General features: G+C 36.6%; 1 protein-coding gene across 2 annotated transcripts in view; it reads left to right on the top strand.

The window, feature by feature from the left end:
• Positions 1 to 18247, top strand: part of LOC129267008 (uncharacterized) — a 37097-nt gene extending 18850 nt beyond the window's left edge. Inside the window, exons 13-20 of one of the 2 annotated variants that reach the window (XM_064103776.1) lie at positions 888 to 989; positions 1345 to 1478; positions 2813 to 2890; positions 4035 to 4135; positions 11666 to 11816; positions 12163 to 12224; positions 15048 to 15153; positions 15283 to 18247. In XM_064103776.1, the coding sequence (XP_063959846.1) occupies positions 888 to 989; positions 1345 to 1478; positions 2813 to 2890; positions 4035 to 4135; positions 11666 to 11816; positions 12163 to 12224; positions 15048 to 15153; positions 15283 to 15324 (776 nt within the window). In that variant the 3' untranslated portion in view covers positions 15325 to 18247. Of the gene's footprint in view, positions 1 to 887; positions 990 to 1344; positions 1479 to 2812; positions 2891 to 4034; positions 4136 to 11665; positions 11817 to 12162; positions 12225 to 15047 lie in introns of both variants that reach the window. The other variant, XM_064103775.1, reaches the window with a different exon arrangement.
• The last annotated feature ends 561 nt before the right edge of the window (positions 18248 to 18808 follow it).

Below are 18808 nucleotides of genomic sequence, written 5' to 3'. Positions count from 1 at the left end.
TAACTATGGATAGTCAATGGTGACACAAATCATTAACAGTACAGTTTTGATCTATAAGCTCATCTCTTACTCAGATCATTCATAAATGTCTAGGAATAGTACAGTATCTGAATCAGTTTTCTCCACCAGTGTAGTATGATAAAAGAGACCAGTGGTCATTAAAAAAACATACGATGTTGACAAACTAATGATGTTTTCGGCTTCCCATAATATTAGCGCAGAGTTAGACCATGGCCTCCCTTAAATTAAACCGGATTTCAAAATTTGGGCCATATAGTTAAACATGTTACTGAAGGGGGTTACTGAAGGTCCTTCATGCATTGTTAACTTTGATGTTTATTGTACAACTGTATATAAATAATGCTATATTGATTAAAAAACCAACGAGGAAGGAAAAAAAAAATCAAATATGCACAGAGACTTTCAAAATACATGTATCTGTTACTGAAAAATCACCATTTATATCATCTCCTTGAGAGATTGACTGTAAAAGTTAGTAGTAAAAGGCAAAGAATTGGGATGGTGTTTTGGTCACTTTATTTTTCACCCTTTTAAGCAAAAAATAATGATGGGGAATACAAGTTATGAATGACTTTATGAACCAATGGTGACCCTGTCTCGTGCTAAATGAAATATCCCTATGTACATAATTATAGCCAACTTATTTAGCACCTAACATGTTCTAGTCATACCTAACTTTATGAACACCTTTGATGTAATTGTACTCGATCTAGATCTTTGATTATAATGACAATTACTGTTGGTTTTACAGTCTTTCTCATGAAATTTGTATCAACTGCATCTACTTTCGTTTATCTTCAATGGAACCAGTTTCTATCGTATTGGTCTCTAGATGTTGTTCATATCATTATTTTTCATTTATTCAGGACTCAGGCTTAGTAAACTGGAGCTTCTTTCTAATCTCTACCCTGAGAAGCTTCTAGAAGGTCTTATCAAAGAGCTGGATTTAGAACAAGCAATGGAAAGTGGTGAGTTTTAATTGGTCATAAATTTAAGGACAAACGTGTTGACTGGTGAGCCTTGCTTGTGCTAAAATGATCACCATGTAACTGACCTAGCACCTGAGAACATGTTCCATGTTTGTATCTCATGTTTCAAACTTACATATTTTTCCCTTATTTTGCTGTTAAATATTTTAATGCCGAGTGGTTTTCTATTTAAAGTTAATTTATATTGTACATGCTGTTTAAAAATAAATAATCTTGTTAATGAGAGATGTTATTTATAGATTGAATTGAAAAAGTTGATTAATGGTTGGTCTGCAGATCACCTAAAATAAGCATGAATTAAACTCATCCCGAGACAAATTGTTTTCTTTTGAAGGTGTTAATGGGGAAGAAGAGAGGCCGACAGAAGTACTCAAACACTGGTCATTATGCAATCCCGAGACAGAAGAGGGCGCGAGATTCTTGAAGATAGTTTGCCGGCTTTTGTACATCCATCAGCCTCTGAAATTGGTAAGTTGAATAGAATATTATAGTAATGGCCTGGCTTTAGCCCGCAGCCTTGGCGTAATTTTCTTCAGCAAGAAACTGATCCACAATGTGCTGCACTCAACCCAGGTGAGGTAAATGGGTACCAGTAGGAAGTAATTCCTTAAAGGGGAATCCAGCCTTGGCCATAAAATGTTGTGTTGGGAAGGAGAAAAATAAATTAAACAGAATGGTAAAAGTTTGAAAGAAATCGGACAAGCAATAAGAAAGTTATAGCTGCTTTAAAATTGAGATCACTAATACTATGTAGATTTCAAATTGGCAACTGGGTAAGTAAATTATGACAAGGGCAAGGACAACTTTCCCATAGGCCATGTACTTTATTATCAGGGGTTTGTGGTTTTCTCCTAAGTACCAATTCCCCCGGGGCAGTAATCTACATATAACCAAGGTAGTATATTTGCTTATGTCCTCATGAAAGAAAAATATAATTTGAAATAACACTTTTGGGAAAAATGACATTTTAGCCATAATATGTATTGGAGTACATGGAAGAGTAGTCCTTGCCTTACATCACTATGACATCCCATATGCGGCCAATTTGAAGTCTCCATGGTTATAGTGATTACCAATATTTACAACTTTTAAAAATTCATAACTTTCTTGTTGTTTGTCCAATATTTTTCAAACTTTCTCTTATCAACTTGTCTGATTTTGCTTTTCCTTATAAAAACAAGTTTTCATTTGGGTTGGATTCCCCTTTAAGAAGCTGTGTGCACTGTGAATGCCTAGCTTAGCAGGGTAATATAGGAGCGCCTTGAGCACCTTACAAGGTGGATATGTGCACAATATAAATACCCTATATTATTATTATTATTTACAACGTGGTAGCATTTCAATGAATAATTCCTGTGGGTACCCATTAACATGTACCTCACTTGGGTTGAGTGCAGCACAATGTGGATCAATTTCTTGCTGAAGGAAATTATGGGATTCGAAGTGGGATTTGAACGCACGACCCTCTGTTTCAAAGTCCGAAGACTAATTCACTGGCCCACAATGCTTCACTCCTACGTCCAGTGTCGGACATGAATACATTAATCATATTATTCTTCAAATTTTGAATAAAAGAGGATTAAATGTGGTATCATATTTTCTAAATTCCTTGAACATGTCCATACAAGGCCTTATTCCACTCACATAATCTGATGACGCTGTAGAATGATTCTTATTTCACCTCAATGGTCATAATATACGATAGATGCATGAACGTCATTCTGGTACTAAGAAAGCAAAGTGGAATATTATTATTACATGTATCTCCATTTCATTTCGTATTATCATTACTGTGTGTATAGGTGGATGTGGTCAAATTCTTTCAAGAGTTACACAATACAGCTTCTGATTTGTCAGCATTCACCAGAAAAAGGCACGGGGTGAGTATAACAATTGCCGCATAGAAGATCACAGAAGTGCTAAACTGATTTCATTCTTTCCAATATCATTACTTTTGTATCAAATATTATACAAATAATGCACGTGAGTGCGTGCATGCAAGGCCAAATGATGAACGATGTGCGAGAAGAGCCAATGGATATACCGCACTGAGGTCCGCAGGACCGAATGCTATATTTGATCTAAATTCTAGATAATTCAAGATAATTCCATACCTCGCACTATCCTGCACTCTGAAGCCAGAGTGCAGGATAGTACTTTTGGTATGATGTCAGAGTGCAGGATAGTGCATTTTGGATGCAATAGTGCAATTCGCTGAATATCATGTGATCCGATATGGACCAATAAGATTACAGAACATTCCTGGGAGTTGTATAACATATTCTTTTCACAGGAGATTTGCCAAAAAGCCCACAAAGTGTGCAGGAAATTCTTGATTTAAAGTCAATGTCTTATCTCTTGCAAAAGTATGAATAAATTTGCATAAGCGATGAAATGCAGGGGGGGGGGGGGGCAAGACCTGGATGGACCCCCCCCCCCCTCTTGCACCATTGCATAATCTTTGATACTGCGTATTTAATTTAAACCAGTTGAAACCCGTTTGAACTTCCATTAATATCAAACATCAAACTTAATGGCCTGTTTTCGAAAGAAGTTTGAATTGTACCATGGTCCAAAACCATGGACTAATGCAGATTTTTGTACATAATCATGCTAATTATTTCATCGCATACACTAAGAAAAATCCAATTATGTGCGTGCTTTTGGCAAAGAGCCCTTAATACTAAGAAATTTGGCATAGTCCATGGTTTTGTACCATGGTACATTTGAAACCTCTTCGGCACTTCAAACATATTCAAGATTACAAAAGCAATATCAATCATTACATAAAATGACATAAAAAAATTAAACAGGTACGTGCAATATTTGATAGCAGTTTGCCCAGTGCATCAGTTGGTGGCCAGGGAAGAGGAGAGAAAACTTAATCACTGTGACCTGATGGTCCCTCCGCCCAAGTTAATTATGAATCACAAATTAAGCAATAACTACCTGTTGAAAGTTAGGTGTAACTTCACAAGGTTAATCAACAAAACAACACTTTTGGTTAAAACCTCTTTCCTGTAGTTATCTGTCAGTGGGATGGTGCTAGATGTTCTTCCAGACCCAACTGAATCTTCGGACACCAAGGAGGCCATCAGAGCCAAAGCACAACTCATTCAAGACAGGTAGGATTATATTGCATAGATACAGAGTTGCCAACCCTTATAAAAAAAAAAATTTGTTACAAACCTCTCTAAGTATGTCGAATAAACAGTTCCTCTGATTGGTCAAAAGGGGGGGGGTCATGTATTTGACCATGCCTGCAAAACTGTGGCGGTTACCAGGGGCAACGGGCATAGTTGACAAGATTTCTGCCCGTTGCCCCCTGACCTGCCCCATAACAACGGGCATAGTTAAATTTGGCTGAGATCCTCATTTTATTGTGTGCATAATGTTGCTTTCTGCTGTGATTACGGATACCATGATTATCAGCGCGATTCAATCGATAATTTTATACAACTCGCGCATTTGGATATGACATATCGATGGAACGATGCGGATTCTTGACTTCTGCTTGTTTTATCCCCAACATTTTATTGAGAATTCCTCAAAAATAAAATCTTTATTGGAAAGGATCTAAAAGGAATTAATTACGGACATGAGTCGTGACGGATGTAGACTATCAATCATCAAGCCTTGTTGATGTTGTTCAGCCGTACGGTAATGCCTGCAAAAAGGTGAGATCGGCTAGAGTAGAATCGAAGGTTAATAGATTAATTTTAGATCTAACTAATGTTAGGTTACGTTATCGGATGTTATGAATACCGGTGTGTTGGCACAGTTGGTAGAGCGTCCGTCTCAAAACCGGGAGGTCGGGGGTTCAAACCCCGGTCGCGTCAGACCAAAAGACGTTAAAAGATGGAAGTTGCTGCTTCCCTGTTTGGCGTTCAACAATTAAAGGGATAGAGCCTCGTCGATCTGGCGCTGCACAGCGGCTGCTGGGCCCGCAATCAATTGGGCAAAACAAATTTTCTGAGTATTTCATTTCTGATGTCTATTTTGAACAATAAAATATAGATTTTCATTTTTTGTTCAATAACGTTACAGTAGGGTCTAGACCTACATGTAGAAGACTAAAAATTAGATATCTAGACGTAACATAAGGTCTATTGTTTTAGATATGACAATCTAGTCTATTTTTGAGACGTTAGACTCTCAGGCTATTGATAATATGGTTCATAAAATATGTATATACTGCTTGATATTCAAGACCTATAAAGTTAGGTTAGGCCTATATCTCTAGATCTAACTTGTTTTACTTTTAGATGACCTATATTTTGTCACTATTTTAGCTGTTCCGTTTAGATCTAGATCTTGGATCCATAGACTCTAGATTTAGTGTCTAGACTATTTTGGAGAAGTTAGACTTAGATCTAGAACCTAGGCCTATTCAGTTCATAAAATATATATGGACTGCTATTCAAGAAATGGTTATTTCTTTCAGCTCACGGGTACGGCACCATCCAGACCATGCCCTTGGGCATAGTCTCATTGTGGTCCCCTTGAGCCTCAAGAAACAACCGTGCCTCTCACAGTAGTCAAATATCTATATTATGAAAATATGACAGGGACATAGCCTTTTTGTTCTTAGCTTTAGAGCAGCTTTTCGCAAATGACGTTTCCCTTTTTCCAATTGGATAGGTACTCAATTCATTGTTAGTTTTAAAAAAATGATGTTTCATAAGCTTGCTTGGTATACCTATCTGCTATATTCAACTCTCATATAGAAACCATTGCATAGGTCAGGTTACATGACATGTATGGCAAGTTCCCCCAAGTCTGCGCAGCCCCCCTTGTCCGCGCATACACGTATCTGCACGATTCTAGTAAAAGAAGATACGCAACGAACATAAATTTGACACATGCAATATATATATTGATTAATATCTCAAAACTATTGCAAATATTCACTGCAACCTAATGTATCTTGGTATTGTACAGGTTGATTTTGTGTGGAACATGGAAATAATAGACATATATACCAAGCTTTGAGTAAGTATAGCGGGAATCCGAGGTTGGACTGGCATTACTATTTTTTCATGAGGGGGATATTCATTAAAAAATCTGCCTCAAAATGGTGAGAAAGTAATGAATTTGGGGCATTTCATGTAATGGCATCAAAATCACAGAATCGCTTGCAAAGTGAATGGGGCACCATTTTTTTGTTCAATCTGAAAATGACTGCCCGAGGTTTTTCCAAGAAAATCACATATTTCTTTCAATTTTTAATGAGATATTTGACACACTTAATTATAACTAGATTTTAATTCGTCATGCGGACGAATTAGGTGGTCTGTCGTATAGATAGATAAACAGGAAAAAAATATTTAAACAGATATTAGATTGAAAAATAGATAGACAAACAGATTTACATAATCAAACAGATACATACAAGAAAGATAATTATATTAGATGGATGGAGTGATGGATGGAGAGATAAATTATAGGTGGTTATATTAATAAAACATAGACATATATAGATAGATATAGAGAGACAGACATATAGATAGAGAGACAGACATATAGATAGATAGAGAGACAGACTTATAGATAGAGAGATAGATTGATAGATATATAGATATATAGATAGATAGAGAGATGATTGGTGGTTATATTAATAAAACATATATAAACATATAGATAGAAAGAGAGACAGACAGATAGATAGATAGACAGATAGATAGACAGACATATATATAGATAGAGAGACAGACATATCATGAAGCTATTACGAGCTATCTCGTAATAGCTTCATGCTGCGTGGTCCTATCGCGTTATGTAAGCGGGCTCTAACTTTCGCCTGGCGGCTCGCCAATTGATGTTAGATATCGTTCCTTCGCCCGAAGGAAGCGATAACAAAGGATTAAGAGAGAAATTGGAAGATGGTTCTCCTTCTCGTGATAGCTTCATGGATAGATAGACAGACATATAGATAGACAAACATATAGATAGACAGAGAGACAGAAATATAGATAGATAGAGAGACAGACATATAGATAGATATAGATAGATAGATATATAGATAGATAGATAGATAGATAGACATATAGATAGATACAGAGACAGACATATAGATTGATAGAGATCGAGACAGAGATAGATAGAGAGACAGACATATAGATGAATAGAGAGACAGACATATAGATAGATAGATAGATAGATAGACAGATAGATAGATAGATAGAGAGACAGACAGACAGATAGATAGATAGATATATAGATAGATAGATAGATAGAGACAGGCAGATGGATGGATAGATAGATAGACATATCTAAACAGATAGATACATATATATTAGACAGAGAGAGAGAGAGAGAGATAAACAGACAGATAGATATACAATGTAGGTAGATAGACAGACAGACATATGGATAGATAGAGAGAGAGGGACGTATTCAAACAGAAAGATATATATTAGACAGAGAGATAGATATGTCATGTAGGTAGATAGACAGACAGATAAATAGATATGATATAAAAAAGTAATTATAATCTGTTTTATTTTGCAATATTTTAGCTATTATTTGTTAGAATTCTTATAATTGATCGTGGGCAAGATTACGAAAGACCATTAGTGCCACGGAGAAAAAAAACCACTATTTCTACTAATCTGTTATAACAGATTACGGTATTTCTACTAATCTGTTTAAACAGATTATAATCTGTTATAACAGATTCCGGTATTTCTACTAATCTGTTATAACAGATTACGGTATTTCTACTAATCTGTTATAACAGATTACGGTATTTCTAGTAATCTGTTTAAACAGATTATAATCTGTTATAACAGACTACGGTATTTCTACTAATCTGTTATAACAGATTACGGTATTTCTACTAATCTGTTATAACAGATTACGGTATTTCTACTAATCTGTTTAAACAGATTATAATCTGTTATAACAGATTACGGTATTTCTTCTAATCTGTTATAACAGATTACGGTATTTCTACTAATCTGTTATAACAGATTACGGTATTTCTACTAATCTGTTTAAACAGATTATAATCTGTTATAACAGATTACGGTATTTCTACTAATCTGTTATAACAGATTACGGTATTTCTACTAATCTGTTTAAACAGATAATCTGTTTAAACAGATTAGTAGAAATACCGTAATCTGTTATAACAGATTAGTAGAAATACCGTAATCTGTTATAACAGATTAGTAGAAATACCGTAATATGTTATAACAGATTATAATCTGTTTAAACAAATTAGTAGAAATACCGTAATCTGTTATAACAGATTAGTAGAAATACCGTAATCTGTTATAACAGATTATAATCTGTTTAAACAGATTAGTAGAAATACCGTAATCTGTTATAACAGATTAGTAGAAATACCGTAATCTGTTATAACAGATTAGTAGAAATACTGTAATCTGTTATAACATATTATAATCTGTTTAAACAGATTAGTAGAAATACCGTAATCTGTTATAACAGATTAGTAGAAATAGTGTTTTTTTTTCTCCGTGGCACTAATGGTCTTTCGTACAAGATAGCTAAAAAAAAAAAAAAAAAAAAAAAAATCATGTTCACCCGCGGACTCGAACCCCTGCCTGCATGATGGAATGAGAAGTAAGTCTGACGCCTAACCGATTGAGCTAGAATATTTCCCATAGACTTAACACGTAAGCAAAACACCAGAATCTCAAATCCAATCTTGCAAGTGAATTACGGGCATGATCCCGACATCTGATCGGAAAATGAAGGAAACGCAACCGAAAGCTTAGAATCTCAGCTACAACATACTAAAAGCTCAGGGATAACTAGCAACAAAAATTGGAGATATGGCTTACGAAATAGAAGAATGTAGAATCTAGTTTTGAGAAAAAGTCATGTCCCATAGAGATTACACGCAAAATGAGTAAAAATGACATGCCATTATTATTTGCAATTTTTGAGGATGATCTGTTTATCAAAATGAAAAATAAAGGCAATAACTCAGAAAGAGTAAGAACTAAGCTACAACATATCAAAAATTGGGTGAAAATTGACCAATATTCACGGAGTTAGAGCAAGATTTGCATAATTATAATGACGTCATAATAGGCAAAATGGATTTTTTGACTTCCGACGCCATTTTGATGACGTCATAATATAATTGAGGGTCAAATGAGACATGAAATTATATCTCTAGTTCATACTCTATCAAAATATGAAAAAAAAATTGGGGGTCCCCACGCGTTCTGAAGAGCTACAGCGGATTTTCTATAGGCATGTTTTTGCCCATATATGGCCTATAGTGAGAGCTCGCGCGCACACGTGCTGCAAACTTTAACGGGTGTTAATTTCCTTATTAATGGTCGTAGAAGGTTGATCAAGGTATCAATTTGCTCAAAATTATATGATCAATGCAATGAAATAAAAAAAACGGTGTTTCTGAGTTGCATTCAAGGCGTTACGCGCGGAAACGCGCGCGCATACGTTTGCGCGCGCAATTTTTTGAAATGCTTAAAATGACCTAAAACGTACTCTGTTTTGGTCAAAAAGTGATTTTTAGCATTTTAAAATTTTGACGCGCGCGTACGCGCGCGTCGTGACCTTCAGGTGACCTTTGATGACATGACCTGATGACCCTTGATCTGAAGTTTATGTCATGTGAATTTGATTTATTTTTGATAATTGATAATGGAGATATGATTGATAATGTGATTTTACAAAATGGCGTCTAGATGACGTCATGATGACGTCATGACATTAAGATTCTTGCAGAATCGAGGTCTTATTGATGTTGATATGTGGTGATATTTTGATGATTATTGAATATGAACTTTCTGAGATTTGCTGTCCACAAGAAATGGAGGAAATAAAAATAAGAAATAAAAATAATAAATAAATAAAGAAAGAAAATTCGGACAAACATAAGAGGTGATCTGTCATAGACAGACCACCTAATAATATAAGGAACACTAATAACTCAAAGATTTTGTGAAGTAAAAAGAAATTCACATTAAATCTTAACTCAAATCGTTTTGTGCGCAGACTTGGGGACCACCGTCATACGTTTAGGATAATTTAAAATATGTAAAGCTTCTATTACATTTTAAGCTTGAAATTCATTAGCTATCATTTAATTTTTTATCTAGATAAAAGTATCCTACCCCCTCTCTAGTGAGTTCAAGATTAAACATTCAAATAATCTTGCTTGGAGAACAATTACCTGTTTGTAGGTCAAATTTGTATTGTTTTTTTTCTTTGTAAGTAAGGAAATTGTGCCGGGCAGATGCTGGTGGGTGTAATATTGCAGTGAGTGCTGTTTAGAATGTTTAAGTGGTAAAAGGTATAGAAATCTAAAGAACATGGCAATGCGACATTTGCTCCTGCGACAATTGCTCCTCTGCTATTTTCTCTGAAGAAGTAAGCTGAGGGTTAGGCTTGTGTTAGGGTTCAGAATTATGTTAGTACATGTATGAGTTTAAGGTTAGGATAAGGTTGAAGTTTATGTTGAGCTTCATGTGTGGATTTTCAGTGGGTGCAAATAGACCAGTTCAGTATTACCTCATTGGAAAGTTATTTCAAATAACCTTTCCTTTTTTCATATAGAGAAAGGCAAATTTCAAAGCAAGGTAATATGTAAGCATGCCTGACATAGCAGGATGCAGAAATTACATAGACCATACGACTAGAATAGCACACCAATGTAAGAAAGTACATGTATTTGTTGCATTTCTACTTTGAATGCATTAGCATGTTGCTATTACAATGTACTTACTTGGTCAATTGTTTAATAAAATTATTTTTTTGTTGCATAGTTATTTTCCAGTGGATCCAATAAAAAGCTCAATGAACTTATGAATAATCAGGACATGAAAGTTGGTGCTTATCACATTGAATATTAACCCTAAAAGGCCTGGGGGGGATATGCCTCCTCTCTACATTTTTCAACCGCGCCCCTCGCTGACTTTTTAATTTCAAATCTCGCACAACTTTTGAGACCAAATTTGCGATGCCCGGGTACGTGGTTACAAAATTATGCAACATTATGTTAGTGCATGTCAGACCCAAAACTGCTCAAAAACGTGAATTAATGTACAAATCCGATGCAAAATTGTATATTTAGCCAAAATTCCTAAATGTATAATTTTTCTACTTTTACTGATTAAACTAAATTAATTTTGTCTTGTTTGTGATCAGAATTAAGTCTGCAACAATTTCCATTGAAAACACAATAAAAAACATAAGAAAAAATTTGCGATACCAAATTTTTTTTAAAGTACATTTAATTGGGATCCTACAAAGAGTCTATGAATAAAAAATTAGCAGTTCGGGGGCCATATGATAGTTGATTAGAGCAAATGTTTTATTTCATGCATAAATTAGCATAATTAATTCATTAAATAAAAAAATCTTATTATTGAAAAAAAATTCACCATACAACCTTGTATATTTTATTGCACACTACCACTGTGCAAATTTTCGCGGCGCTTGCGCGATCGAAGGCCAAGATCTCAGGGGGGGGGGGCGGAATCCATCCCCCCCCCCTCGGCAGTGAGATGGGTCCAAATAACCCGGCTCTTGCTATTTGAGTCCAAATGGCCTTCTTCCGATCATATGTACCAACTAGTCTCTTGTTGCGGGAGCAAATGCCATGGAGCCAATTAAACACACACTCTCTTCCTTTTCCTCTTATTCTCTCCATCCAGTGATAAGAGCCATGGACCAATGAAAGCCCTTCAGCTTCTTCTCTCACATTCCCTCTGGGAAGATGCAGTACACGTTGTCGAAGGTCACATGCCCCAGGACAGCCAATCACATCGCGAGCTCTTCTATGTCCTTCTATGTGCAATGCTAATGGTAGGTTTGAAAATTCCATTCCTAAAACAGAAAATTATCCAAGTCAGAAATCCAAAGCTTAATGTGCAAAACTTTGTTAAAGGGTCAAAAATGCAAATTATCCGTAAGTATCAGAAAACATTCCATCGTACAAAAGTGAAGTGGGCATTGAATTTTTTGTTCAATGGTCTTTGTGAAAATTTGAATTGGGATTTTTTATGAATCCAGCATGCTCTTAAGGTGATAGGGCCCTTCACAAAATTTGCAATATTGCTTCAATAAGTCTTTTGTTATTAGCATTCAATAAGAAACAATGCGTATTATTCTTTTAATTTTTTTATCGTGCTTTGCATTATTTTCTTCATAGGATTCTTCTGCCCTCCAAGAACACAGCCAGCGACTGTGGGATTGCTTGCCACCATCAATTTCGTAAGTCACCATTTTTTGGCCAAATTTTTCAATGTAACCGTGCACTTAACTAGTAAAAAAATATTGACTATGATAATAGTAATAATAGTTGGATTTATATAGTGCTTTTTTGCCAGGGGATACATAGCACAAGTGTTACCTCGTCATTATACCCCCATCTCACTAGGAAGGCGATCGTGGCGACCATGGCGATCTGTGTAAATCCCGCAAATCGTAGCAGAATCTTCCTCGAATTCTATTTTTAGCCTGCGAGACGATTGCACTGCAACTTCTATGCGACCGACCTGCGCTGAAGGCGATGGTAATACGCTGAAAGTACGACGATGCCACTTTCTTGCGACGATTCGAGGCAGATGTGATGCGCTGCTTCTGCGATCAAAGCGATCGTACAACGAGGCTCATACGCTAATTAGGACCTCGTTACGGTAGTGCTACGAATGAAGCGATTATGTTACGTTCATGATGGGCTCTTGAAACGATTTCAAGCAATCGGCATACTAATCGCGGCACATGACACATTTTTCAGTCGATTGCCAACCTCCGACCAACATGGATGTCCAGAATTTGGTTGGATTTATACATCTTGGCATTCTAAAAGAACATCAGTTGAATGCGAGGACAGGAGAAGGAGGAGGCCAAAAAGATACAGGGTCCGATCCTCGCTGTCACCTAAGTCATAATATACAATATTTTTAAAATTTATTCAAAAGATGTCGATGAGCCTAATAGTTAATATGAGGGATGCATCCAGAATTTCATAAAAGAGCATAAAAATCTTTGATATTCTGTTTATTTTTTTCCACAAAGTTTGTCACTCAAAAATATTTGGTAAATTCCTTTCAAATTTGCTGACAAGAAGTAGTCTACTGATGTGAGAGCACTCATAAAAAGGGAGGGGGAGGGGGGCACAATGCCAGAATCTCCCTAAAGATTGCCTTTCCCAATCAATACACTAGTGATCGAATCATTAACAAAATTTGATGTTGTCTACTGTCACTGTGGTTAGAATTCAATTTATTTTCAAAACATAGTCAATTTATTTATTTCTGCAGAGGTAACCAATTTCGTCATCAAGACATGTGAGCGTCTTTTTTCTCTTTCCAGCTGGCTCAGCAGTAAGATTTTCATCCTCCTCCTGTACCCCCTCCTCTTCCTCCTCTACCTCCTCCTCCTCTACCACCACCATAACCCCTTGATCTTCCTCTTCGACCGCCGGCCTAAGAGGGGTAGCTTGGGCAGCTTTCCCTTTTCTGGTCCTTTTTCTGGGAGGTATGTTTGAAAACGCCGTGGTATCGCCTCGTAATCTGTTGCAAATATGATAATCCGCCACCATCGGCACGGCGTTTTATAGCAGCGCGGACGGTTGTTGCGCAATCGCTGCCCAGTCATCAGCGGCGCAGCAAAAGCGCAACGCGTATGCCTGTAGCGGGCTGAGAACGTGTGCCACATGCCACCCAAAGAAGGAAGCGTCGTGGTGGAAGCTGTGTGAAGCGTGTCGAGCGCAAGGCAGTCGCCTTGTAAACGGAAGCAGCGTAGCAGAATTGTCTTGGGAACGGGCCTGAAAACCACGGGCGATCGGTGCCGCTTTTAATGCGCTTATACTACGCTTTATGCGTTGGGGCTCCGTTACAGCTACGAATATGTCGTTTGTAATACGCTCATGACTCGATTGTGATGCGCTTTAGCACCTCCGCGATCTCGCTACGTAAGTTTTGAACATGTTCAAAATTTTGTGGCGACCATAAAGATGGTGGCGATCCTTGCCGCTTCAGAAAAGATCAAGGTACGACGGAGAAGATTGAAAAGATCAAGGCACGATCAAGCTACGTTATACCACGCTTTGTCGATTTTCGACGATCGCAGTGGAATCGCCATCTAGTGAGATGGGGGTATTAAAGCTTGTGCTACCACTATATCAACACTGCTGTCCACTGACAAAAGGAAGCAACTTTTTTATTCTTTTTCAAAATTGACTTTCTTGATTCGGGATATTCTTCTGTAAGCAATATAGGATGCTAGAGGAATCAAAGTCACATAGGCCGTATTTTCTGAAATATAGACACATCAAAAGCAAGTTTCTCTTTATATTTCCACATAAACCAATGACATATTTTCCTCATTTACTAAGAAAATCATTCCATCTAGTTCCTTTGTCAGTGGACAGCAGAGCAGTGCTCGATACTCAATACTAAATACAAGGAAATAATCCTGCCAGGTACCCATTCACCTTACCTGGGTCAAGTGTAGCAACCTCATCAGTGGCGTACCTAGGATTTTCCAAAGGGGGGGGCAAATTCGTCCGCCAAAAAATTTGACAAGCAAAAAAAAAAAAAGGTCTTCAACCACAAATAAAGGATTTCATACCAGAAAAAAAATTGACAAGCAAAAAAAAAAAAAAAATGGTCTTCAAGTTCAAAAGAGGGGGCCACTTGTGGCCTTATGGCTTGTCAGGGATTAGTTGTGACTCGTCAGTGGGGCAGGGTTACGTCCCTTGCATGAGTTGTGACTCGTCAGGGGGGGCAATCTGCCCCCCCCTTAGATACGCTAGTGAACCTTATGGATAAATGTCATGTTGAAGGAAAACCCTTCAGTGTTATTTGAAAATCCAGTATCCTCTGTTTGAAAGATGAGGGCCAGTAACACTAGTTTATTTCGATATTCCACACAAAATCAACCCGTACAATACCAATATACATTAGGTTGCAGTGAATATTTGCAATAGTTTTGAGATATTTATCGATATATGGGCCTCTTGTGGATATGCAATTGGTTAAGATGCTTTGTTCATATGTTGTGCACATATCCATCTTCTTTTTATCACAGGGCGCTGAATCTTCTACAGGCTCTCCAGATCAACCAAGACAGTGTGAAGAACCAACTACAGAGAGACTCGCCGAGACAAACTATCCAGGGTCCGGGTCTCACCACTGCCCTCCTGAAAGAACAACTGATACAGATGTTGGCCCATGAATCTGTATAAGTTTATATTTTGACTGCACTAGATTTCATCCGAATTCCATGTATCCAGGCGCGGATCCAGTGGGGGGGGGGGGCACAGGGGGCACATCCCCCCTCCTTTTTTTTCTTAATTTGTGGTTGAAAACCTTTTTTTTCGGCTTTTTAAAAATTTCCTCCGAAAAATTTGCCCCCCTTTTGGAAAAACCTGGATCCGCCCCTGCATGTATCTACCTGGATTTGCAGAGAATTGATATATACATGTATATATATATATATTGGCCCGTGGATCTGTGTAAGGAATAGATCCAAGGTGGCGAAGGTGCTACATTTCATCCAAATTCTGTGTTGACAAATAATTACAGAGAAACTGAACAAGGCAAACCATACAGGTTCCTGGTCCTTGGCACTCCTGTCTGAAGAAGGATTAATATACAGTTTTGTCCACGAATCTGTACAAAAAAGTATTGCACTATGTAATTCTCTCACAACTTGCTGATTGACTTAGCAAGTGTCAAAGAAAAATTAACTGCGATTACAGAGAGTCTTGTCAAGGAACATCTTACAGGTTACTGATCTTATCACTGTCCTTTAGAAAGAGCAATTGATACAAAATTTGGCACGTGAATCTGTATGAACTAACAGGGTTCCCACAGTCATGGAAAATCCTGGAAAAATTTGTGGTCATGGAAAGTCAGGGAATTTGGAAAATCTGTGAAAAGTCCTGGAATTGCATTTACCTCTTGGCTATGGCAGCTTTCCACTTTGTCCTGTCTCGCAACTCTCATACTCTGCTATTATAAATGGTGTTAAAGATTTCCATATTTCCCAGTTTTGTGACATACCAAATTCTACATAACTCACGGGAAGTCGTGGAAAGCAGCAATTTAGTCATGGAAAAGTCATGGAATTCTGTTTTCAAATTTCTGTGGGAACCCTCACTAAGTAACAGCTTGAAATGCTTTGATCCTGCTCTCCTTTATTCCTCATACATTAAATTATCAAAGTCGACCTAAAACCCCAACTACTATTTTGCCCAACTTTGGCAAAAGGAAGCAATTGACACTTACGCCAAATTTGAGTTATTGTTGTTTCTGAAACACCCTTTGTATGTTGCACGCTCCGGCAAATACTGGGGTAGAAATGATCATTGTATGGAAGATATGAAAGAAAATATGCTGTTAAATTGAATTGACGCCTATGTAAATGACGAACACACATTGCTCATTTACAACGAATTATACTTTGTAATTTGCTTCGTTTTTGCCAAAGTACGGCAGTATCATGATCCTTCAATTTGTCTGCAGGCACCGGCTCTGGGTCTTCTCACAAGATTAGCATTAATATGAATGCCTGAATGAGAGGGGGCCTCTGTACACAAGTCATTGGCAGAGACTTTAGAGGTTCAGACCAATATACAGTTAAGGCCAAAAGTTTACATACACCCATGGAATTCAGTGGAATTTGTTTGCTTGCCAAACATCGTAAAATTTACTATATATTCAGAAATGCAAATACTACCATGACAAATTTGGTATCAAATGAAAGAGCGTATTCAGCTCTTTCACATGATGGGATGCTGTTGGGATTTAACCCTTAACATCAATAACATGCCATGAACACAATCATTTTCGTGCAATGGTCATACAGCTATTGTTATGCCTATTGCATTTTGAAGAGTGCATTGCATGCATGAGTGATCCATTGTTCAGTTCAGCTTATGGTCAAGAGGTTTAATATTATTGTCTCATGAGTGATTCTCTTTTTTAATAAATAAAACATTTGAATATAGACTCTTTGAAACAAAGTGGCACTCGCTGATTACAGTGAATGGCACATTAAGAGTTAAGTATATTTCAGGTGGAATTTACTTTAAAGAAAAAAGTAATATTAGTGCCAAATGTATTCTTTTTTTAAAATTATATTTTCAAACATCATTTCATAGAAATATATAGATGTCAAATCTATGATTTATATTACATTTTCTATCATGATATGTCACCACTGAACAAAAAAGTGTAATCTGGAATGTTTGTGTTGAGAAGTAGCAATCACAAATACATGTATGAAATTTTTTTGTCAAGTTTTTATTTTTAATTTGTCTAAAATATGAAGATTTTTTGGGGAAAAATGACACCTTAATGTTTTTCAGCTCCTGATGGCAAAGCAATGTAGTGAAGGGGCATGACATACTCATTTGTTTGATATCAAATTCGTCATGATAGCACACATATTTTATAAGATACAGTAAATTTTATGATGTTTGGCAAGTGTCAATTTATCTTTGAATTTCCTGGGTGTATGTAAACTTCTGGCTTCAACTTTATGCAATTTCAAATTAGCCTGGGCTATATAGTGTCAAGATGATTTTAATGCAACTGTTTGCTTTTCATCTTTTATTCATCCGTAAAGTCCTTTATTACCTTAAAACCAGCTTTGTAAAATGCTGAGAATTAGCACCTTTGTGAAAATATGCAATGGTAATGTCATTTTCACAGTGACCCAACTCAACTTTGTACTGTTAAACATGTATCATGATAATTTTGCCAATGACATGCAATGTGGTGGTTTCAGTTTTCTTTTGTATTGGTTGGGGAATGGGTGCTCACGAACCATTGTTTCTTTCTCGTTGTTGCATGTTGTTCTTGAGAGTAATTCTGCCTGCCTGGCTGGCTCCCACTGTTTGATTATGGAGCTATTCTATGGTTTGATGTTGGGCTGTACACTCATAAAAAAAAGAAAAAGAAGGACATGTCATTACTTCAATGAAACATTCTATTTATAATAAGAGAAATGTGTGGAAGTGCAATATATCAATATTCTCCAAATATTATGTCTAGAGCATGGTAATTATGTTTTCTAAGCTTTGTTTTAGAATCGTTAATAGACATTTGTTGGAAAGGTGAATTAAACTTATTTTTGTAATAGATATATTATCGAGTATACGTAAATTTGAAATTGATATACATACTGCAGTGATAATCAAACTGACATTGTATTAGTAAGGCTTGTTGTCCTTTACACTTATTTTGTGATACTGTCATTAAATGTATTTTACCCCTCTCTTTAAAAGAAGACTTTTACTTATTATAATATCTTAGTTCCGCCCCATATTGGGTTAACTTACTGACCAACACCAGGATCCAGTTTTATAAAGACTTGTTACAATCGTAATATCAATTATTATAATAATAATGATAATAACAAAAACAACAACGACAACAATGATGATTATTATTATAATGAATAATAATAATGATGATGAAGATGATGATGTTGATGATGATGATGAAGATGATGATGATAGCGGTGATGATGATGAAGATGATGATAATAATGATAACAAATGCACAAGTAGTATAACAAGTTTACTGTCAGCCTGCCAAATTGAATGATCGGTAGCTTTAATCTGTTGCAAATTTGCTATAACAAATTTTATGAGATGGCCCAAGGGATGACTGTTTGAACGTAAGTGGCAAAAAGGGGAGTAAGATGCAGGGAGACAGAGCGGGATGGAGTGATAGAAAAGGAAAGAGGAGGAGAAAGGAGAGAGCAGAAGAAACAGAGAAAGGAGGAGGGATGGAGAAAGAGAGAGGGGGAGCTAGGGAGAGCAAAAAAAAAAAAAAAAA

Source organism: Lytechinus pictus, chromosome 8, assembly GCF_037042905.1.
Source record: "Lytechinus pictus isolate F3 Inbred chromosome 8, Lp3.0, whole genome shotgun sequence".
Taxonomy (NCBI): Eukaryota; Metazoa; Echinodermata; class Echinoidea; order Temnopleuroida; family Toxopneustidae; genus Lytechinus; species Lytechinus pictus.
Note: the sequence above shows the minus strand (reverse complement) of the source record. Positions and strands in the feature narration are given on the sequence as shown.